Source organism: Miniopterus schreibersii (assembly GCF_964146895.1).
Source record: "Miniopterus schreibersii genome assembly, chromosome: 9".
Taxonomy (NCBI): Eukaryota; Metazoa; Chordata; class Mammalia; order Chiroptera; family Miniopteridae; genus Miniopterus; species Miniopterus schreibersii.
The window spans coordinates 17,237,211-17,261,880 of record NC_138118.1 but is presented as its reverse complement, the minus strand read 5'-3'; the positions used below and the strand labels follow the sequence as shown (position 1 = coordinate 17,261,880).

General features: G+C 40.4%; 1 protein-coding gene across 1 annotated transcript in view; it reads left to right on the top strand.

The window, feature by feature from the left end:
- Positions 1-24,670, top strand: part of SND1 (staphylococcal nuclease and tudor domain containing 1) — a 419,115-nt gene that overhangs the window by 250,372 nt on the left and 144,073 nt on the right. The window contains exon 15 of the mRNA XM_081146624.1: positions 16,402-16,543. Within this exon, the coding sequence (XP_081002750.1) occupies positions 16,402-16,543 (142 nt within the window). The remainder of the gene's footprint in view (positions 1-16,401; positions 16,544-24,670) is intronic.

Genomic DNA, 24,670 nt, shown 5'->3' with positions numbered 1-24,670 from the left:
CATAGGAGTGTGTGCAAATGAAGTGTCCTGAGTTATAATGATTTTTTTACTTTATTCCTTTGTTCAAAAAAAAAGATAAAGGAAATTGAGGGAGTACAGGAGCATTTTTTCCAAAGTGGCATCTCTTTACAAAGAGACTTGCCTCTAGCAGCATAGATTCTTCTATCGCTGATTTATACCTTCAGTTCCCTTTCCCATTCTCCAGATGCATAAGGATATTGTTCTGTGATTCTGTTTCATGGATGCAAATTGGTTAAATGAACCTATTACAGACATGGCTAAATGAATGTTAGGGTATTTTGAAGGCATTTGGTAAAATCCCTTATTCCCAGGTTCAGGTATATGATGGGGTTGTCTCATCTCTCCCTTGGCTACTGAGTGATGTGATGAAGCTTGAAGTATTTCTGCCCAGCCCTGGCTTTGCTCTCACTTCACCATCATAACACTACTTAGTCCTAGATTGAACTCATTTTTGTCCTGTGGCTATTGCTTACATAAACATCTCAAAGTAAGTCATTTTACTAGCATAGACATTCTGCTTACTTGTATTTTAAGGCTTTATTGAGTATGCTTCCAACATATTCCCTACAGAATGCCCAACATACACAGAATTTTGGACACTCCTTGCATTGTTGATGTGCAGCTAAATATCCTTGAATTGGAGCTCTGGGTAACCCTGGATTACCTAGTAATTCTGTGCCTCAGTTCCTCAGGAAATGGTGTTCTCAGGAAGAAATAATGAAGTTCCTAACACAATATCAGAGTTGGAAGGTGTGTGAGAATCTAAGTTATTACCAAGGTTTAACTCTGGAGGAAATCCTGTCTTCTGTTAATAGTCCATTATTGCAGTGTGCCCAGTGCTTCATCCACTGTAGAGACTGTGTTCTTCTGTATCTTATTCGGTTCTTTTTCTTTTTTTAAAAAATCCTCACCTGAGAGTGAAAGTGAGAGAGAGAGAAACGAACATCACTGTGAGAGAGACACATCAATTGGCTGCCTCCCATACACACCCTGACCAGCGCCGGGCCGGGGATCAAGCCTGCAAACTGAGGTACGTGCCCTTGACCGGAATCAAGCCTGAGACCCTTCAATCCATGGGCCGCTGCTCCAACCGCTGAGCCAGACTGGCCAGGGCTTTACTCAGTTTATTTCACCATTGGAAGTTATCAGTTCCAGTGACTGTGTTGTCAATTAGCTCTCTTTGAGAAGCGTTTCTTCTTGGATGGCCGACTCCTCTCCTGACCGTGCCTTCCTCCTCCTCCTGGGCATTCCTCTTCTTCCAGGCAATTTCCCCCCTCTATCCTCAGTCTTCTGATATCCCTTTTTTCAGCAATTACATGATCGGTTATTACCATGATTTTGCACCTGTTGATGCATTGATTGGTAATTGTTCTCAAGTCGATATGTGTGCAGTGGTTTTCCTCACTAGTTTCTAAACAAAGAAAGGGGCATCTTTTTTGTATCCCTTCAGAGCCTAGTTTAGATTTGATCTGCCAGATGATGATCTTAAACAGGGTGATACTGTTTTAGAAAATGTGGCCCTGTACGGGTAACTGTGCTGGTAGTTACTAGAAGTGAACAGGCATATTTTCTAGAACAGCTGTTTTCAACCTTTTTCATTCATCATACCCATGAACTAATTACTAAAAATCTGTGGCACACCAAAAAATCCATTTTTTGCTAATCTGATGATAAAAATAGGTGTAATTTGATTCATTCACGCAAGACAGCTATTGTGTTGGCTGTTGTCATTTTTTAATTTGGCAATCTAAGAAAAAGAGGTCAGTGGCCTTGACCAAATAGTTAGGTATTGCACATTTAAAAATTTTTGTGGCACACCAGTTGAAAATCGCTGCTCTAGAATATCGCAGCTGTATGGAGTCATGAGTAGTAGCATGGGCTCCAATATTAGATCACCCAAGTTCAAGTCCTTGCTACATTGCTTATTACTTTGTCTCCTTGAGGAAGTTATTTAACCTCTGTGCCACATTCTTCCCATCTGTAAAGTTAATAATAATAGCCCTTACCTCATTAGATTTGTTGTGTGATTGAATGAGTTAATGCATGCAAAGTATTTATAACAGTTGACATAATAAGAACTCAGCAGAGAGCAGTGGTTCACATGGTGGTAGTGATTATTATTAAATTGCTGAGTATTCTGCCTTGCACAGATCTATAAAGTATTTTTGTTTCAAACTTTATTCAAGTCCCAAATCATATTCCTCCCTCTGCTGAGTTCTTTTATTGCCTCTTCATCTCTCATTTAATATTTAACATATGGTATCTGGCTCGTTTTTTAAATGCATTTTTCATGTTGAGTCAGTGAATGAATGATCAAACAATATGTATTTATCAAGAACTTATTGTATGCCAGACACAATGCTGGGTGTTGAAGATATAGCATTAAACAAGATATATGTAGTTCTTATGGGGCATACACAATTCGTTGTATAATTACAGTTGTGATAGAAGTACAGAGGCCTGTGAGATTGTATACTGAGGGCCATATAGCTTATTCCACATAGCCAGAGTCTTTTAAGTGATTTTTAAATGAGTCCTAAAGAAGGAGTTAACTGAAGACAAGACTATGTATAGGAAGGTACTGAGAGAAAGCTGCTTGGGTTGAAAGGCAAGGCCTGTATTGTTGTAATGTGAGGCTAGTGATTGGAAATACAACAGTGAGTGAGTGGAACATTTACCTTTGTAGTCTCTGATAAGGGTTTTTAAATTGGACTGGAGAACAATGAGAAATCATTGGCATGGGAATGGAGTCATTAGGTCAGCATTTTGTATATACTGTGTATAATATACATGTTCCTACCCTTTTCCCATCCCCCCTTTTTGTGGAGAGAGATGAGGCAATAGTGGCTTTGGGCTATACTGGTAAGGGGAGGACATTGCACTGCACTATGTAAGGACTGAATGGTGGCTGTAACAAGGGTTATGACAGTGGATTTGGAAAGATAAATTTAAGATCCAGTTTGGTGATAGCACTGATAGAATTTGGTCTCTGCATTGGGAGTCAAGGAATGAGAATGAAACCAGGTGTCACGTGTGAGCATCCTGTGTGTCTGAGTACAGATAAAGGTGGTTGATAGTGCTGCTTTTCTCACATGGTAAATAGTTTGGTGGTGTAGATTTGGGAGGAAAATTAAAAATTTCTGGCCCTGGCCGGTGTGGCTCAGTGATTAGAGTGTTGGCCTGCACACTGAAGGGTAGCAGGTTTGGTTCCCGGTCAAGGGCACGTACCTGGGTTGCAGGTTTGATCCGGGGCGTGTGCGGGAGGCAACCAATTGATGTCTCTCTTAACACTGATGTTTCTCTCTCCCCCTTCCCCTCCCCCTCTCCTTCTTCCTCCCTCCTTCCCTCCCTTCTACTCTCTAAAAATCAATAGGAAAAATATCCTCAAGTGAGGATTAACAAACAAAAAAATTAAGAATTTCTGGACATGTTAAAATTGAGGTACCCATGAGCCATTCGCATAGTCCATAGCCCAGAAAGTGGCTTGGGCTTTATGCATGAATTTAGGGTTGTTGGGCATATAGATGTGAGTGTACAAAATTCTCCAGAGAATATTAAGAGAGAAGAGTCCCTAGGCCAAACCCTTTATCTCCAGAATTTAAAGATCATATTTGGGGAGTCACTCACCAAAGAAACTTAAAAAGGAGCTTCCTGGGCTGTCGGAGGAAAATCATAGAAACTAAGACGAGAGAGAGCTTCAAACATAAGAGTTGACTTTTGCTGCTTCAAGGTCGAGACAGATGAAGATTGAGAACTGTCCAGCGTATTTAGCAGCATGGGTTATTGGTGACCTCAGAGCAGTTTTTGTGGAATGGAAGGGTGGGAAGTGAGAGCTAGATGTCTTCCCAACTGGCTTATCCCCAGGAAGGCTTACATCTCTATGGCTTCAGTTTTAGGAGTTTTCTAACAATATAGTAAATGGATAAATGTCTGTGATAATGGTATCTGTGTAGTTTTCAATGAGTGAAAAAGCTTTAGCACATTCGTAATTACATATGCACTGATGAAGAAATGACAGTGATCCGAGAGCCTTGGTTGAAAAACCAAATTTTTTTGTTGCTTTGACCAGAACTCTTTGTCTGAATTCTCTGCCATGACTCATGCATTCTGGGGTATATGGGTTTTCATTGGTGGGCTAGATACGTAGAGTTTCACTTCTAGGACCCCAGTACAATATTCACATATGATTACATCATGCCAGAGTTACAAAATCATACCAGGTGGGGAAAGGGTTAAGTCTATGTTTTTCCTTAGGAAGAATTAGAATTTCCAAATATATGCAAAATACTACAGTTCTAACTACTCTTTTCTTAAGGGTAATTTAATAATGGTTTAAGCATGTTAGCACACATTTTTTTGTCTGCATGGAATTCTGGGTACTTTTTATCAAATCATTTGCTAAGCCCAGAAATGGGACTCTTTACATCATACCGCTTGCTTTACTCGGAACACATTTTTCTTATTCTTACATCATGTAGATTAACGTATGATTTTTGTTTCCTACCTGTTGTTGATACTCTTTCAGCTCTGAACTATAATTACCTAAGTCAAATTTTTATTCCTTAGGAAAAGAGCTACTTAGTTCAGCGTAATCAGTGCCATAAAGCACTGCGCTCAGATGCTGGTTTTGAAGGAATCATGGAGCAAATGTCATATCCAGTTTCAAATTCAGATGTTTTCCAAATCAGTTCACAGACTTTATTACAGTGTCCATAATAATTATTGTCTTAAAACATACAGAACAATTATAAAGAACTAATTTCTCTAGAGAATGTTGAATTTGGCTCGGAAACACTGGAGAGACAGTTATCCAACTGAATAATTTGTAAGTTTATCTGGGCAAAACTGAATCAACACTGAACGTTAATCTGTTTTCTTTTTTTTAAAAAAACCCACTTTTTTAGAGAGAGTGGAAGGGGGAGGGAGGGGAGAAGAAAGAGAGAAATATCAATGTGAGAGAGAGACATCGATTGGTTGTCTCCCCCACACGCCCTAGGGCGAGGCTAGAACCTACAACCCAGGTATGTGTCCTTGACAGAGAATTGAACCCCAGACCCTTCAGTGCTTGGGTTGATGCTCTAACCAATGAGCCACACTGGCCAGGGTGAAAGATTTACACTTTTTTTGACTACCAGTTTTTTGTCAGAAGTTTTGTGTTTGAATGCATCAACTATAAATAAGCCAGAAAATAAAATCATCTCTACGACTACCATCAGAAAAATTTCAGTAAAAAATACATCTTTTCACCAAACTGTGGGGTTTTCTTTCCTTCATTTTTCTCCCACCCACCCCAATCCCCTTCATAGTTTTTTTCAGGATAGGAACTTTCTATTTTATTCTTAATACAATCAATGCCTTGAACAGTGCCTGGCACACAATAGGTGCTTAATTGCTTTTTTCTATTAATTATATTTTTCCATATGAATATTATTAAGCCGTACTTTTAATGTCTGCCAAATATTCTGTCTTATTAATGTACTTTAATTTATTTAATTAACTTCCTATTGTTGGCTATTTCCGTTGTTTAGATTCTATTTTTCTTTCATAAACAACATTGATTCCATTAGCTAATTCATAGTCTATAATTAAGGAATATATGCCAAAGGATAGCATATAGTTTTTTAATGTCATCATTCTATATCTCTTTATTGAGTAAAATAATTAGGTTTTTAGTTTGATGTATTTGATGTTCTTCAAAACACTGACCACCTCTGTCTTAATAATAAATTTCTATAATAGTTGCCATTTTTCTTCATATCTTAAAAACTAGAACTTTCTCTTCCAAATTTTATAATTATCTATTTTTATTAACTCTTTAAAAATGTAAGGCTTTAAAAAGACCAATTAGACATAATAAAACTTTTCTTTAAGATTTATTGGACCTAAATTGATATGACTGCAGGCAAGAAATGAATGTTCACAGTATTTTTAGAGGATGTTGAAATTATTTTAGTCATCTAACCTTTTATGTTTTTTAAATTTTTTATGTCACAAGTTTCTTGTGGATTTCTTTTCCCTTCATCCTTTTCTGAAGCTGTGCTCTTGTCTCAGGTGGGGCAGAGGTTAGCATGACATTAATTTCCTTGCTCCTGAATTCCTGATTTATCCATGAAATGAAACTTGTGCTTCATCAGATTGTCTTTTAAATTCTTTACTTTGCACATATTATTTTAATTATCTCCCAAGCTATTTTCTGCTTCTGTAATAAATTTCTAACCTCTTGCCTATAGAGATTTTGAAAGTGATAAAAAAATGATCTAAAACGTTTAAAGAAAAAAATAGTATTTCAAACCTTTAGTTATTTTTTAATCTTGGCCTTGGAATTGCTATCTAGAGCAGTAGACTCTTCTCGATGTACTTTGTTCCATGTTCTTTCTGTTACGTACCATGTATAAGCTCTTTTTTAGACCAGTCTTGTGTCTTTTTTCCAGAAATGTTCAAGATGTTTTTGTGGTAGAGTCTTGTGCTGCTTAACGATGGGGATACATTCAGAGAAATGCCTCATTAGGCGATTTTTCTCGTTGGAATGTTTTAGAGTGCACTTACACAGACCTAGAAGGTCTAGCCTGCCGCACACCTAGGCCGTCTGGTGTAGCCTGTTGCTCCTAAGCTACAGGCCTGTACTTGTCACTATACTGAGTACTGTAGGCAATTGTAACACAGTGGTAAGTATTTGCATAACTAAACAAACACAAAAACGTAAAAATATGATATAAAAGATTAAAAAAATGGTACACCTGTATAGGGCACTTACCATGAATGGAGCCTGTAGGACTAGAAGTTGCTCTGGATGAGTCAGTGAGTGAGTGGTGAGTGAATGTGAAGGCCTAGAGCATTGCTGTACATTCCTGTAGACTTTATAAACACTGCACACTTAGACTACACTAAACTTATAAAACACAAGATTAAATCAAGCGCAAGAGAAAATGATGCAATCAAGAGACAGTAAGCACAAGATATGTGAGGCTACTGTTGGCATAACACAGCGTCCTGTTTTACAGCAAACCATTTTTTTATAAGTAGAAAGAGTACACTCTAAAATAGTGATAAAAATATGCTATGCTAAAGACATAAACCAGTAACATAGTCGTTTATTGTCATTACCAAGTATTATGTACTATACATAATTCTGAGTGCTGTACTTTATACGAGGGGGGGTGCGGTAGGTTTGTTTACATCAGCATCACCACAAACACTGAGTAAACAAATGCCTTGCAACATTAAGACAGCTACAGTGTCACTACGCAATAAGAATTTTTCAGCTCCCACCATTGTATATGCCGTCCATCTTTCACCAAAAAGTCGTTATGTGGCACCAGACTGTATTCCTATAAAGGTTCATTATTTATTCTCAGAAAAGGAATGACACGATTGTTAAGTGGTCTCTATCTGTCATCATTGATTGTGTTTATATTTACCAGTTTAAAACAGAAGTGTTACCTTTAACTATTTTCTTATCCATTTAATGATTTGTTTGCTATGAATTAAATGTCTACAATTTGGACAAATTACACGTTTTTAGAGAAACATTTAATGTCCTAGTAATTGAAGGGTCTGCTGTCCATTGCGTTAAGCTCCTGTGCACCTTTTTCACTTACAAATTGGTGTTACTGAGCTACTCTACTACCTCTTATGTCTGTATTTTCAGGTCATTACAATTTAGGTTCATAATAAAATAATTTTTCTTCGCATCGTAATTAAAGAAGCTAATGGTATCAAAAAACATTGTGTATTACTATGCTCTGAAATTAAAGAAATTTACCTGTTGGATTCAAAGTAGTCATAGGATACAACAGAATAAAACCATTTTATATTTACTTACCTGACATCAGAGAGATAAAACATTTTCTCCATGAAATGGGAATAGGAGTTTTTTGAAAAAGGAAAAGGGTAAATCAAGAAAGTGGAAGGCATGGATTTAGGAAATAATCCAAGACAGTAGGTGTAAGGACTTTCCAAGGTCTTGGTGAAAGGAAGGCCCAAGACATCTTACGTGAGCAGACCTCAAAGGCCACCACACAGAAATTAGCAGGAGGGTGGGAGCTCTCCAAGGAGGGCTATAACTTACAGTGTCATAATTTTATAAACACTGAATATCAATTTAATATAAAATTATCTGCTGGGAAGTTATAGAGTATGGAGAAATGGGAAAAGGGACTATTTGGGGTGGAGTTAAGGTTGGGAAGAAGGTGTGGTTTATTTGTGAAAACTTTCTGGAGCCCACAAATTATGAGCCATAATTTTCAAATTGTTCTGTGGTTAGGCAGACCTAAGGAAGGACCTTGCCATTGCGTTGGTGGACTGCACCCCTCAGACAAAACAGAGAAAGAGGACTGAATGTAGGAAGAGAGCGAACTTGTATAGTTGATACTTTCTTGTAACTAGGTGTATACTTCTACTCTTTTTATATGAGGCACACATACCATCTCTGTGCTTTCTAAGGTAATCTTATAGTTCAAAAGAAAAGTCTTATAGAATAAGCCAGGGCATTGTATTTCCTATTGATGATAAAATGCAGATTTTCCCACTGAAATGCAATGACTTTATTTCTAAAGGTTAAATTGAATGATTCTCACAGCATAATTCAGCTGGTTAAATTGGGGAAACTAAAAGTCATTCAATAAAGAATAATCTCTGAGCCTGTGTAGAATTTTCATTTGATTAAGAGTTGGATATTATTTTATTCACGTTAAGCGATATCACATGATTTTATTTCAATGTAGAAAAGAAATGTCAATAGGCATATGTACTCAGTAGTACTTTTTTCTTCCTTTGAACAGAACATTTCCTCTTATAGCCAATTGAGGATCATGCTTTCCTTTAGCCATTGCCTATGAATTGATACTTTCTCATGCTGCTTTTAGGAAACTGATAAGATTTTTTTCTGTGCTCTTCTAACCCCATGATTTCTCATCTAGACTATTTTCTGCTTGAATTTTTAAAATACTGTAATACATTGAATAGTTAAATACATTGAATAGATTAAAGTAGTTTATCTAAAACATGATTACTGAGTGCTTAATTTTGAACTTATTTTCTCTGAGCTATTTATAAATTAGTTGACTAAGAAAAAAGTTTTCTTAAGTTAAATAAAATATTGCATAGTCTACTTATCCATGACAATTTTTAATTTATTTTTAAAATTTAGGCATAATTTATATATATAACTTTTAGTATATAATTCTAAGAATTTTGATAAACATGGACATTTTGAGAGCCATGAACATACGGAACTATCACTGCAGTCAAGATAATAGAGCTGTTGTATCATCCCTTAGAATTCTTCTGTCCCCTTTGGAATCAACCCCCAGCCCTTCCCTTAGTCCCTGGCAGCCACTGATCTGTTTTCTGTCCTTACAACTTAACCTTTGCAAAAATGTCATGTAAATGGAATCATGCATTTGAGATTCACCCATGTTGTTGCCTATATTCTTTTCATTGTGGAATATTTCATTGTGTGAGTATACTACAGTTTGTCCATTCCCCTGATGAGGGAGATTTAGGATATTTCCAGCTTGGGGTGAGTGCAGGTAAATTCCAGGCCATATTCTGGGTTTCGGAATCTGTTTCTGTAACGTGATTTGACTTTCTTTCAGTTATACTGCCGTGATTGTTAGTCAGAATGCTGCTCTGCATGCTTTCCGTATAAACACAGGGTTGTCTCTTCCCTTACCATTTGCCAAGTCCCGGTTTCTTTTCTCATTACTGTACCTGTGAGAAGGTAATAGATGGGGTGAGCAAGACCAACCAAACGAAAATATTTAGATGCCTGTTCTTTGCAGGACTCCTGAGGGCAAGCATATTCTTAAAGTGTTGGAAGATTTAGGGTTTTTCAAGTCTGATTGCAGAGAACTGTTTTCCCTCCACATTTGGGACATGAAGCTATACTTGTGCTGACATGCTCTGCAGCTTCCTTCTTCCCATTTGGGAAGCAGACCATGCCAGCGCCTTCTGCCCTTCTGTCTGTCCTTATCTTGAAGGTTTGGAAGCTTTACTTAGCCAGGCTGTCCAACCTTAATAATTCCTAAAGGAGTAGAGTTAGGAAAGAAAATGGAAGGTTGTGTTCTGTGCTAAGGGTGCCACAGGTTAGAATGCCAGCCTCCCACGCGCAGGGCTTTCTTCCAGCCCAGTGCGCCTGCAACTGTCCTCTTGATTCATGCTCTCAGGAGGAGAGCCCAGAGCCCGAAACATGATTTCTCCTGCACTCCGACATGAGCCTGAGCGAGCTAAGAAACAGTGTGAGAAACTGTAAAGTACAGACAGCACTCTTTGATGAAAGGTTATTGATGGCCTAGCTTCAGCACCTTTTTTTTCTGTTTCCTTGTAATTTTATTTGTTTTTCAGTGTTTTTCTCTAGGGTTCTCTCCAGTGTTCACTCATTCCTATTAAACTTCACCTCACTGAAGTTTATGCCCTTCCCCATTCCCCCTCACACGCACCTCACCATGAAACATTGATAATCAGCCAGACAAGATTGGTTTCAGATTTTTTAGTGCTTTGTGGTATTGTTGCTGGAGAAGATTCCCTAGTGTCTTCCCCCAGGGCCCCATTTATATCAAGAGATTATCTTGCTGTACAGCTGGTTCCTCACAGAGAATCATAAACTCATTCTGTGAATTAAAATGTCATTTGGGCCATAGAGCCTGGGCTGTGGAAGGAGGAAGAGTGTGGAGTGATTGATGACTTTTTTGCCTTCCTGGTAGGGGACATACTTATGATTTGTCTTCCAGATAGCTGCAGAGGTAATTCTGGTCTGGAGAGCTCTGCAAAGATAGATAACTAGTTATCACCATACACCCTAAAGTGAGAGCGTGTGTTTGCTTCAGTGTCCTGAGCTTTCAGTTCTGATCTCCACACTCTTAGGTTTCCTGTATGTCTGTGCTCTTTACACACAGATTTTGCTGCTTCAATATTAAGATTGGTTGGACCCAAACACGCTGTGCTGTGGAGTCCGTTAGCCTCAGATCAGTCAGCGCTGTAAAGACAGGAAACTGTCCTCGCAGGGGAGGACCCTTCCTGGTTTGCTGGAGTGGCCAGTACAGGAAATCGCTGTAGCTCCAGGACGCTTCAGGTGTGGTGCTCTTCCCGGGTGTGGAGTGCCCGCAGTGCCACAGCGAGCGCTTGCATATGTTTGTTTTTAGTGCTTTTTCCTGTGATGTTCATCAAAGAGTGATTGTGATGGGAGCTAATTAGTGAGCTTCGTTATTAACAGTTCCCATTTGAGGCTTGCACGTGATAATCCTGAGTGGTTAATTGTTAACTAATAGGTTTACTTTGCCATTTCCCTGTGCGGTTTTGTGTGTGGTGCTGCTCCCCTCTTAGCAGTGTTAACTATGGTAATGCCTGCTCTAATGGGTATTGTCCGTGGAAAGATCATAGAACTCACTTTGCTAACATCAGGTACAAACAGCCTAAAACCCTGTTTTCAGAATTCACAGAACTTTGGTTTATGCCAGTTCTGTCCTTCTAGGATGCAGATGACCTGGCTGTCTACTCAGTGTTCCCGGGACCTTGGCCCTGTACTGGCCACATAAGTATCCTGCTTCCTCTGCTCTCCCCCCACTCCCACCCTGAACTTCCCCCCTCTCCCAGACTTGACAATCCATAATACTAAATTATTGTAAACATGTATTTGCTTACACAGCAAGTTATTTTGTAGAGATAAGTTGCAGTCTAACTACTGAAGGGGATTTCTTTCAGGCCTTGACACTCATATGGAAGAGGTTTGGGATGACAGGCCAGAAGCGCGGGAAGAGTAGGAGTGTGTAATTAAGGTGTCTCTATAACCTTTCCCTCTATCTGAGGGCCGTCCTGCCTATCTCCAGGGTCATTCAGAACCGCGCTTCTGTAGGTTTGAGGTATAGATATTAACATCCTTTGAAATGAAGTCACCCCAGGCACATTTGTTGCATCATTACTTTCTCAATTTCAAGGTGCATTGAGGAGGCAGAAACATTCCTTAAAGAGATGTCATCCACAGTAGCAGGTTAAATGTAGCTAATGTATCCTTAAATTAGCTTTTCTAAGAGTACAGGAAAATACTTCTGTATGGTTTGTTGTGGAGTACAGGTATTATGAAAACTGCCAGTGCAACCAAACAGACCTATCTGCTCAGAAGTACAGTTGCTTCTTGATTAGTTACACCAGTGGAGGGGAATATTGGTACAGAAAGTAGGAAACTATGGCTAATTTATCTGCTCAGATTCTCAAAGCCTTGAGCCAATGTAGTACCTGATAACTATGGCAGGTAGATTCTTAGACCTCCTGTAAGTAAACCACAGCATAGAAAACCTAGAGCTGAGAGTCTCTGCCACTAGATGTGAAAGCAGAAATATTGGGTGTTTAATGGTCTTATCATGAAATCAGCATTCTGTTGTAAATATCAGTGTTACGTCTTAAAATCTGAGGCCTTTAATTTTATTTTAAAAATACATTATGTATAATTGTCTAACCACTATGCTCTATACCTCAAACTACTATAAAATAATATTGAATGTCAACTGTAATTAGAAGGAGAAAAAAAGACTGTCCAAATTAAATTATCCAAACTAAGCCCTAACCTGTTTGGCTCAGTGGTTAGAGCGTTGGCCCGCGGACTGAAGGGTCCCGGGTTTGATTCCAGCCAAGGGCACGTACCTCGGTTGCAGGCTCGATGCCCGGCCCCAGTTGGGGCTCATGCGCAGGCCATCAGTCAGTGTGTCTCTCGCACATCGATGTGTGTTTCCCCCCTCCCCCCCACTCTCTCCGGAAAAGCAATGGAAAAAATACCCTCGGATGAGGATTAAAAAAACTACCCGAATTAAAGCGCATACCCAGTCTCTGCAAGGAAAGAACCACAAAATAAAATTAATAACCCGTTAACCCCCCCCCCCCCCAAAAAAGACTCTTGGAATTTTCCCTGATAGTAGTTCCAAAGTGTAAAAATTATATGCTGTATGGATACATTGGATACATTTGAATTCAAGTGCTGCATATTTGGTTTGTGACTTTCAATTAATTTTGTAACCTCAAATAAAAAATAATAAAATCTTTTTATCTGTATAAAAAATAAAATACATTTTGGAATTCTGAAGTTATAAAGACATTCTTAATTTCACTAAACTTTCTGTAGGTCCTCCTTCAGGATTATTGGAAGTGAATTAAAAATGTCGTGTTAATGACATCGTTTGAACTTGATCACTTCACCATAGTCCTTAATATCCACGTGGCATCTTTAACTCCTCAGCAGGCCTAAATTGGTCTCTGTTATACTGTTTCTCATAATCAAGTCTTCTCTTATTTACCTTTTATTGCAACCTTAGAAATGAGTGTAAGAGACTGAATCGCATTGCTCTACTTGCACAGGCTCTTTGGAAGGCAAATCATTTAACCACATTTAGTTAATTTTATAGTAATACAGTCAAAACTCCTAATATAAGTAATTTTCATAGCTAAATTAGTAGGGAATGATTTAAGGCTACATCACCTGAAGAAATTTGTCAGTTGGTCTTACCTTTCTTTTCACTTGTGCCACTGAAACAAATATTACAAGTTTCAAGAACTTTTATATTGAAAAGGTACATGCCAAGCAAAGGAAGTGCTTGAAATGACAAGGGAAGAGACATTATTGTCTGCCTGCGACTGAAATTTGAAAGAGCTGACATCTTTCGGTGATTACATTCAATTTGGTTGACTTTATAAGAATTTTTTATTCCTAAAAGCCCATCAACCTGGGTGAAATTTCCATCTTTGTCCCTTAATGGGTGGTCCATAACATATCATCTTCTTCAAGCCTTTGGAACACTTACCTCAAGAGGATGGGGGAGCTCCATGTGTTGTCTTACAGTTTTGCCTCTGGAAATAAACATGACCAATTCTGGTAGGCCTTTAAAATTTGCTTTCATGCCTTCAGTTGTCTTGGTTGGCTTTCACCTCTAGTCTTTGTCATTCCTAATCAGGGGCATGTCAGATTCTCTTTGCTGTTTCTGGAATAGGACTATTAAGTTGTAGGTTGAGACTTAGAAGGAGTCAGGAGCATGTGTTTTTTCTTTTTATTATTGCATGACTGAGAGTAAGGTACCTTTGCTTCTCTTGATCTCATTCTGAATAAGTACAGGTGACCCTTGAATAATACAGGGGTTAGGAGAGCCGATCCCCTGCACAATCGAAAATCTTTGTATAACTTTTGACTCACCAAAAGCTATTAATAGCCTACTGTTGACCAGAACACTTACCAGTAGCATATAAACAATCGGTTAACACATATTGTGTATGTTATATGTATTATATACTGTATTCTTATGATAAAATAAGCTAGAGAAAAGAAAATGCTACTAAAACTGCATTTACAGTACTGTATTTATTGAAAAAAAAATTCACATGTAAGCGGACCCCTATGGTTCAAACCCATGTCAGTCAAGGGTCAATGGTATCTGTCAAATAATTATTTAGCAAAATAGGACCAGTCTGGTACAACTTCCTTTTTAGTATTAACATTAAAGGCATATCTCTATGTGTGTGCATGTCTTTTTTCCTGATAAATACATACAAAAGACAGTGATGAGCAAAAGGCCGTTTCTGAAAAATAATAGATTGTTGCATTCTTAAGGGAAAGGGCCTTCTCTTCAAAGATAACATTGCTTCAGGATTTGCCATAATCAGTTTGATAATTGTTGACTTACTGGCTCGGCTCATGATTAATGTCCCAGATTTAGACCTGTATGGCCAAAGGGTTTTAGTCAGGTAGCACTTTCTTCCCCTTGGAGCATTCATCTTGCTTGACTGTTCTGGGCTTCAGCCAACTGCCAGAAAGGCCTTTCCCACTGTATATGTGTAGTGGAATATGTGTGACTTAAGTGTTCGTTGAGAGTAGTTTTCAACCCACTAAAGCTCCTGTGCCATTACCTTTTCCAGTGCGCCGTTAGAGACACGGAAAACCATCTCTCCTTTTCTCTGAGAATCTGAAGAGAAGGATGAATCTCATTACTGTAAATATGTTTCATCCCAGCCCGCCTCACTGCTCCCGAATGGGTGGAGCCCCTTTGGCCGGTGTGAAAACTCTCACATACTTTTTTTAATCCTCACCTGGGATATTTTTTCCATTGCTTTTCAGAGGGCAGGGGAGAGAGAGAGAGAAACATCGATGTGAGAGAGATACATCCATTGGTTGCCTTCTACACGTGCCCCAACTGGGGCTGGGGATGGAGCCTGCCACCAAGGTATGTGCCCTTGACTGGAATCGAACCTGAGACCCTTCAGTCCACAGGGCGATGCTCTAACCACTGAGCCAAACCAGCTAGGGCAACTCTCAGATACTTGATGGCTTCTTAAATTTTCATTATCTAATATTCATTAATTTAGATGCAATAACTCTTTTGCTAGAAGCAGAGTTAGCAAGGAAGAGCTTGGACTGCTTATGTCGCAGGTGTCAGGAAAGTGTGTAGAGCTTGCTGTCCTCAGAGGGAGTTTACAGTTCTGCTGGCTGGGCTGCAAACCTTGGAAATTCTGACATCCAGTCACTGTTACCACAGCACATGGGATGTGATATTTTGATGGTTGGTCATCTGTTTAAGTAGCTTGAGAGGCTGAAAGGATTGGAAGGTTCTTGGCTCCTCTATAACTTAGAACTCTGAGGTTTGAATGTCCACGGTTTGGTACTCTGGAGGGTGAATGCATGTACTTCGTGTGGATGCCTGGAAAAGGGTTAAAAAGTTCTGTGCGGTTTCATGTTTCTATTGTTTCTGTAATTATTCGTGCTGACATGATGTGGGATTGGTCCCTGTGGAGTATGTGCTGCTGTTACAGATTTCCCAGCCTGGGAACAGAGCTTTTCCCTGAAAAGCTCCTGGAGCAGGGCTTGCTGTACTGGTGCCCAGATAAGGCTGCACTCTTCCCCTCGGGAAGAAGCTGTGAGCCCTGAGTCTACATAACTATTGAAGGTGGAAGATGAACTACTTTGGGTTTCCTGGGAAAGGGCTTTAGGGACTGTATCACACAGCCCTAGAGTCCGTTTTTTTCTTAATGAAATTAAAGGTTAAATTAAACTCCACAGAAGGTTAGTATTGTTCTTCTCTCAATTTCATGTAGACAAAAGAGGAGCTCTTTCTGTCCCAGAGAAGGGATGACATTCTCATTTCAAAGCACTTTCCTAACTTGTATTTCCACTGATTGCTTATTAACTGAACAGACAGAGAGAGTCAGTGAGAATGTTCTGAAAACTTTTGATTAATTATATCTCTTCTATGAAGTCACATGGATATCTGATCTATATCATGGTTTTAGAAATGTCTAGTTTTCCAGGGTTATTTGCCCAGCTTCCTGTGGTCCGCTAAACCAAAGAGAAAGGAACATTTACCTGAATCCCGTTACTTTTCTAAGGGTTCTTTTTTTTTTCTCTACTAGGATACCCAAAAAGCAAAGCAATTCCTGCCCTTTCTCCAGCGGGCAGGTCGTTCTGAAGCTGTGGTGGAATACGTCTTCAGTGGTTCTCGTCTCAAGCTCTATTTGCCAAAGGAAACTTGCCTTATCACCTTCTTGCTCGCAGGTAAGTTTTATGTGTTACATGTTGCTCGGAAAATTCTTCCTAGAGCTCAGAAGTCATTTACGGAGGTCACATGCCCTTCTTTCCCCTGTGTCTTAGATAGGACCTGAAGCCCATCTGGGTGCTTTAATCTGCAATTGAGATTTGAACGCAACATTTCTGGATTTGGTCCTCTGTCACTTACAGACCCAGCATGGGGCCCTCTTCCTGTTCCTCATTTCTACTAACCATGGGATGTAGGAGTAGCTTAAAAGAAAGCATGTATCTTCATGCAGCCTGAGTGAAGGGAATTCCAGACATAGAAAATATTAATGATGGAATTCCCCAGTTGGCATTTCCTGTTTGGAATAGACCCCACCCCCCACCGTGTTAGTCCCAGGCAGGCCGCAGAGGAGCTGAGACACTGCCCTTGCAGTTCCCCAGGCAGTGCGAATGTCTATTTTTTATTCTTTTTAAATGTCCTTCAGATGCAAATCCTTCATGAAACCGCTCGCCATTGCCTTCACAGGCTCCTGCCCCTACCGTATCTGTCTGTTGCGCTGAGGTTGACATACTGTGGCAGGCCTTCCTTTCTTTGCTGACTGACTGTACAGCTTTCTTATCCTACCCTTTCAAGTAGCTTAGTGTTTCACAAGCCAGCAAGACTCTATGAACTGTGCTCTTCGAGCAGTTTATATTTATGCATTCAAGGAGCAAATTGCTTCATTTCTTCCCTCCTGGCAAATACTGGCTATTGGTTCAGTTAGGACTTTGAAGAAACTGTGGTCTTTGAGAGAAAGTGTCACTTTACTTCGACACCCTGCACCCCACCCCATACACACAGAAACATCCACTCACTCACAAAGGACTTACTCGGCTGTGTTCTCCCCATGCGCGCTGTTTCTGAGGCTGCCCTGCTGCCTCAGCACTTCTCTCAGATTCTTGAATAGAATTTGCCACGGGGGAGAAGAAACAGGCGCCATGTCATTGTCCCTGCCAGACTGCCTCCGCGGCCCTCTGCTGGGGGCACTGGTAGCTTCTCCCCTGTATAAGGGGCTCCCTCAGGCCCCAGCTGAATGGATTGTTGTGTGAGATAAATCACTCGCTGAACACATGCCCATGAAGCTCACGCTGCTGCTGGGTGGTCACTTCTGGTGGAGGCTCTCTCACACACTCTTAAGAAGTTAATGATCATTCCACAGCCCTGCAGGCTTCCTGAGGGACTAGTCGAAGCCTGACATGAAGCTCAGAGGTAGTCATGGGAAAGAAGGGCTGCAGCAAATCGACACCTCTATGGAGGGCTGTGCGTGTTTCTGCGAATGTGCGTTGCAGCAAACGAGGGGTGGCATAGCAGTGGCGAGAGTCCTTCACGCAGCCATCTCTGCCCCTAAGATTTCCATAGCGGAGAAATTTCTTAGCAGTAACTTCTTGCTGTTACAGAGTTTGAGATATGTATGTATCTCATCCTGTGCTCTATACCTGCAAAACAAAAGCTTCTTTTTGGCATTGTAGAGCTTCATCCAGAGGTGTGAAAGAAAAACAGTACTTTTTTTTCTTTCTTGGAAATTTGGCCACAGATCTGTAGGGTAAAGAAAACAATGTAGTTCTGGCTTCTAAACTCAAAACTACCTGAATAGAGCCAGCTTGGAGCTTTGGATCTATCTTGGTGGGATTTTTTTTGCAGAAGCTCCCTGGTCATACCTTACTTAAACACAAGCAGTCTGATCACTCATCTCAGCATCAGCCAGTTCCTTTGTGGACCTGGCATTCTAAGCTTAGCAATTCAAAAGGCATTGCCTGAGTTCACTTATATTCTGAGAGATAGATTACACAGGCAAATGCATGATAAAAATATAAGCTTTTATATTTGTCTCCTGCCATACTATTTGCAGCTATATTATACATCTTCTGGTTTCTTTAGAAATGTGGCAAGGATACAGGACATTGAAAAGTCGTAAGAGAAAGCAGATCTTGGTTTGAATCAAGGCTCTACTCTATACAGGCAGGGACTTAGGGAGATTATTTACCCGCTTCAGGCCTCAGTTTATACATCATTTAACTGGAAAGAGTATCATGCCTCTCAGGATTATTGTGAAAGTTTAATGAGATGAGAAAAGGGTTTAGAACAAGCTTGCCATAAAGTAGATCATCAGTACATATATTTCCTTCCTTATCCCCTCACAAAGACTTTGGGAATTCATAATTAGAGCTTTCCTTAACTCTTGTATGTAATGGCCATAGGTCATAGTCTCTGTGGTGGAGCCATAGTTATCTACTGATAGAAATAAATCATGAAAAGGCACTGTTTATGTCTCCTCCTGACTGACAAGCTCATTGAAAGGAAGGCTTCTGGCTTTTCCCTTTGAGACTTCGGAGCAAGGAACTCTGCATCATCCTGGTAAGACTAGGTCCTAGATCTAGGGAAGCTCTAGGGGGAAGACAGACATGTAAACAGACTGCAGTGTTGGGCACTAGGTGAGATAATAGACTCATTTACAAGGCATAGAAGTAGCACAGCCCGGCCGGGCGTGGCTCAGCGGTTGAGCATCGACCCAGGATCCAGGCTGTCGGGGTTCAATTCCTGGTTAGGGCACATGCCCGATTGCGGGCTTGATCAGTGACTCTCATCATTGATGTTTCTATCTCTCTCTCCCTCTCCTTTCCTCTCTCTAAAATCAATAAAGATATATTTAAAAAAAGAAGTAGCACGAAGAAGTGAATGGTTATTAGGCTGGAGATCAGGGAATGCCTCCCCAAGGATTTGATATGTGAACTGTGTTTTGAAGGACAAATACAAGTTTTCATTGTTGGGGCAGAGGGAGGAGGTGGAGAGGAAGGTTCAGGGTAGAGATGACAGCATGTACAAAGCTGTAGATGTTTGATATATCCTAATGTGTCCAGACAACCATGAACCCTTTGGTACCAGTGGAGTATAAACAATGAGGAGAAGGGCGGTGGGTTGAAGCTGGAAATGCAGACAGGAGCTAGTATTTTGTTGTTGTTGTTGTTGATGTTGGAGCTAGTCTTCCCGGGTTAAGAAAGTTCATTTTGGTGGATACATTGGACTGTGAGGCTGGGGATTGGGAGAGCAATTAAGAGGCAAGAGGGATAGAAGCCTAAAATTTGGCAGTGGGGAAGAGAAGGGATTAGAAAAGTATTTAGGAGGAAGACTTGATAATTTGGGAAATAACTGGATTTATTTTTTATTTTTTATTGGGGATAGGAGATGATGTTGAAGTATAGAAGAGAAAATAAAGCATCCAAGCTTGAGTGGTTGGGCAGAGTGTGATAGCCAAGGGCAACACATAAGTAAGAATAGGTTTTAGGAAGAGGTTATTGACTTGGTTTTAGACATGTAATATTTGAGGCATCCATGGGAATGCTCAGGTCAGCAAAGGGGCCTAGGCAAATTCTTCATGTGGGGGAGCCATCAGCATATAGGCAACAGTTAAAACAGTTCCAGTGCCTAAAGGACTGGTTTAGGAAGATTAAACGCCCTGGAAAATGCCAGCCTGTAAGGAGTGGGCTAAGAGTTCATACATGGGTGGAGAAAATGTGGTCAGAGGACTAGAAGGAGGATTTCAAGAGAGTAGTCTTCTGGAAGCTGAGGGAAGTTAGAACTCCAACGAGTTAGCAGTGTGAGATTTTCCCTGAAAGATCAAGTAAGTAAATCCTATGAAGTTGCCAGGCCGGGCGTGGCTCAGCAGTTGAGCATTGACCTATGATCCACAAGGCCTTGGTTCAATTCCTGGTCAGGGCATATGCCTGGGTTGCGGGCTTGATCCCCAGTGGAGGACATGCAGGAGGAAACCAATCAATGACTCATTGATGTTTCTATCTCTCTCTCCCTCTCCCTTCCTCTCTCTGAAGTCAATAAAATATATATATATAAAACACGATGAAGTTATTTTCTTGTTTATCAATTAGTAAGTCACAGATGACCTTGGCTGATGCAGTTACATCAGAGTTGATTCGGTCAAAGGCAGATTGCAGGCGATTGGGGAATAAATGTGGGAAATAAGGGACAGAATTAAAAATAGGCTACTCTTCACAAAAATTCAACAGAGAATGGAAAAGGAATTCAGAAAAGTGAGAGCTAAAGGGTCAAGGTAACATTCGAAGGATGTCAGCATTTGAATACTTTTGTAATTGCAATTCTTATTCAGGATCAGAACAGAATGTGGCATGTATAGTTGGAAAAGCTATTCAATATACCTATTGTTTTCATAATACCAATTACAGAATCTAAAACTCAACAAAATCTTCCTGGCAAATGAGAATATAAAAAAGATGGAGTGAGAAAATATCATAGGGGACATGAGAATTACTGGTCTGATTTCTCAGGAGAAGAAACTAAAAAGTGATGTAGGGAAATGACTAATAGACTAGCCACCTAGAGGAGATGGAATGAATAAGGTGGATGGAGGGAGTATCCATAGAGCAAGAAGGGCCCCTGGTTCTCTGAGACCACCTACAACTCTGAAAGTGAGTGGAGCCACAAGCACGGTGTTCATGTTGTAGAGCTGTTCACCTACACAGTGATCCTCAGGCCATAGCTTTGCAGCTGTGGGATCTCTCCACACCGTGTATGAATGGTGTTCTGCCAGAAAGGATGTCTCTGCAGCCAGGAGAAAGTTGGGGTTGTGATTCTCAAGGGGAAGGTCAAGATAATTGTTCAGCAGTCCCATATGTGCTGCTCTCATTAATCCCAGCCTTTTGGAGAGCCCTCTGGACTTCAAGGAGGGGTGGATACTTTCCATTTTTATGTGGTCTTTTTTTGGGCAGACGGCTCCACAGCTTGATAGGGAGTGGCATTTGGCCCAAGCCAGCTGGCCTCTCTGTCACGGTTCCTGCACCCCTGTACGTGGACTGATTGCTTGGTCAGATGGGATAGCAGGTGGGGCTGGACAACGTCAGCTGTAGCGAACAGGTTAGTGCCTCCTGAAGGCTCTTGCCCTTTAGTCCTTTGAGCACCTGGCTTAGGTTTGGCCGGTGAGCAGGTGACCTTACACCATTAGAACTGAGACTATTCAAGGTCCCTTCGCCTGCTGCTGTGGCCTCCTCCTATGCATACTTACTGCAGTCTTGGAGGCACTCACAGTTCTTGTCCTGAGTTAACAGGAAGTCAAGAACCCAGGCAGCCTGCATTTGTTTAAAGGCATTCTTTTTCCTCATCTAGCATTTAGTGAGCTCCATACATTTCCTTCCGTTAGAACAAAAACAGCTTACTGGCAATCTTTATTTTTAGTTTACTTTCACTTGTTATGTGTGTCCATTTGACTTAGTTTTTTGTCTAAAGGGATATTTAGTCACATCTTGGCAAATCGTTTGGCCCTTGAGTCCCATTTTTATTTAATAGCACCAGAGGCATGGAGTGTGTGTCTCATTGCTATGACCTTTATGTTACATTTCCTTATTTTGAATTACTTTCTTAGCCCTGGGGTGTGTGGGTCATGCTGAGGGCACAGTTCAGAAAGTTGTCCTGTTGGCTAAGCATAGCAGGTGTCAAGTTAGTGCCTGTAAACCAAATGCCTGAAATGTAAGATAGTAATCAGAGGTTTCAAGGCAGAGTAGTCTAAGGAGTCAGATCAGATTTGGGGGCTTCTGCTAACTCACTGAGAGTGCACCCCTCATTTGCATTTCCATATTATAAAGGTGAGACAGCTTATGTCTGAGGAATTATGGACTGAGGCAGGTTTGGGGTGGGGAGAGTGGATGTCAGCCACCTTACTTGGAACTCATGGTACAAACTACTTAGAGGGCAGCCGCCACCTGGCAGGGAGTTCCCATGTGCATCACAGCAGGTGCTTATAATTAACCAGTTACCTATTCATATGAAACAAGACTAGAAAATGAGACTAACCTCTGCCTGCCCTTTGGCATTATCCAATACTTTTTTTCTCTTTCTTTAATTACAGCTCCCCTCTGGAGCTGCATTATGACAAGGGAAGCAATGAGAAAAGGTTCTAGATGTCTGGGATTTTATAAATATTGGTGGTGGAGTGGATGGTGAACTAGAGTTTACCTGTGTGTCCTTCCACCCTGAATGCTTTTTTAATTTTTTAAAAAATTTATTTATATTGCTTTTTCAGAGAGAAGAAGGGAGAGGGACTGGGAGAGAGAGATAGAAACATCAATGATGAGAGTCATTCTTTGACTGCCTCCTGCATGCACCCACCAGTAATTGAACCTGCAGTCTGGGTACATGCCCCGACCGGGACTCAAACCTCGACCTCTTGTTTCATAGGTCAATGCTCAACCACTGAGCCATGGTAGCTGGGCCACCCTGAATGCCTTTGAATGAAGTGCTTCATTTCCTTCTTTGTCTTTAACGTCTCCATCCTGTAGGAGTATCAACTGCCTATTTCAGTAAACTAAAAACTTCTAATGAGAGAGGAGAAGGAAGGTGAATAGGAATATTCTCCTCATCTCCTGGCCCCAGGAATGGCGGATCCCCATTGATTACCAGTGCCTAACCAAATTAAACAATTAAAGCCAATGTATGTTTAAGTGAGAAATCCCATTCTGCTATCACAGAGGTGCTAATGAATCAGGCCGTTGCGTGGTTGTGTTTACTGGGCTTCTATCCTTAATTAAGCAATTACAGGGTCTGCTGATACTTATGAATTCTTTTCAGATGCTTTAATTGAATTGCAACTTAATGGATATGTGTAAAGTGGGGTATTCTTTCTCTTGGGACTTTCCAGTTTGAGTTTGTCTCCACCACCTACTTGCTTTCAGTTGGGTCCCATTACTGGAAATGGGCAGCCTAACATGAGACTTTTCAAGGGCTGCTCTACTTCTTTGCTGTTAAAGATATCATTATATGAATTATACAAATTATATTCTTGTCAAGAGATCCTGGAGCATCACTTGTAGGCATTAGCACAATAAACAGATTTGGGGAGCCTTTTTTAACAAGGCCAAGATTTTTGCAAACCAGCTGTAAGAAAGGAGTCTTTGATAGACAATGGATAATATGTAAGTTAATGAGATAGTTTCTGCTTTCTTGAATAGCTTTTAGTGTTGAGAGCCATATGAAAAACTTGAACAAGGAAAAAAAAAGGAGTTATGAAAAGTATATGCAACATCATGAGAGTACAGAGAAAAGAACAGTTAATTGGGGAATGGAAAATACTTCCCAAGGGAGATGGCATTTGAGGATCCAAGATCTGGAACATTTTCTTTTGGCCGGCTGGGTGTGATTCGTCTAGGCAAAAACAACTTAGCCTGTATCATTAATTCTGAGGAAGAGTTGCCTGAAAGAAATGGATCTACTCATCAATCATTTTTCTCTCTGGTTTTTTTGAGTGTGTAAACCTCTTTCTCTGCTCTACTGCCATTGAGTGTCAAGTGCTCTGCCCTCAGGCATACCATACCATCACCCACTGGTCACGTGGATGAAAGTCAAGCCTACTGTTAGAGCCTGATTATCTCCCAACTTTAGATCGTGAATCATCCCCAAAATGAGTCTCATCATACTTGTAGGTCATTCAATTGCATGGCTATTTAATAATTTATGTTATTTCCACTAGGCATTATGCTAGGAATATAGAAATGCATAAGATAGAATTCCACCCTTCAAGCAAAGTAGTTGCATTTATTAAAGCAAAGAATATATAGGCATGAAGAAAAAAAATACATTTTTGAGACAGATAAGAGTAGGAGAAACATGCCTTAAATACCATACAAATGAAAACATGTTGGATTTTTATAAAACACTAGCAATAAATATTGTGATAAATATTATGTCAGAAAGGCTACAGCTCTAGTCCATAACCCAGAAGTATAGAGTCTAGAGAGGGGTGGAGCTGAGTGCTGGCTCAGCCTGGGTCAGAGCAGGCCTAGAGTATGATATTCCACCTGAGGACCACTCTTTTAGAAAGGACAGACATTAGCACACTGCAGAAGGTTCAGAGGAGAGTGACCAGGATGGTAAGAGACCTAAGTCTCCCAGTAGACCTAGTAGCAGGAAGCAAAGGAGACTTCCAGGACACAATGGAGCAAAAGGATAAAGGAGATAGAGATTCGATTTGTTCAGTATCCATTTCAAATATTTTTCTGATTGAGACAGAGTAAGAAAGACATCAATGAAAATAATATTTGTTCGGTATGGTTTAATAGCAGTCACAAACCTTGGAATTAGGACAC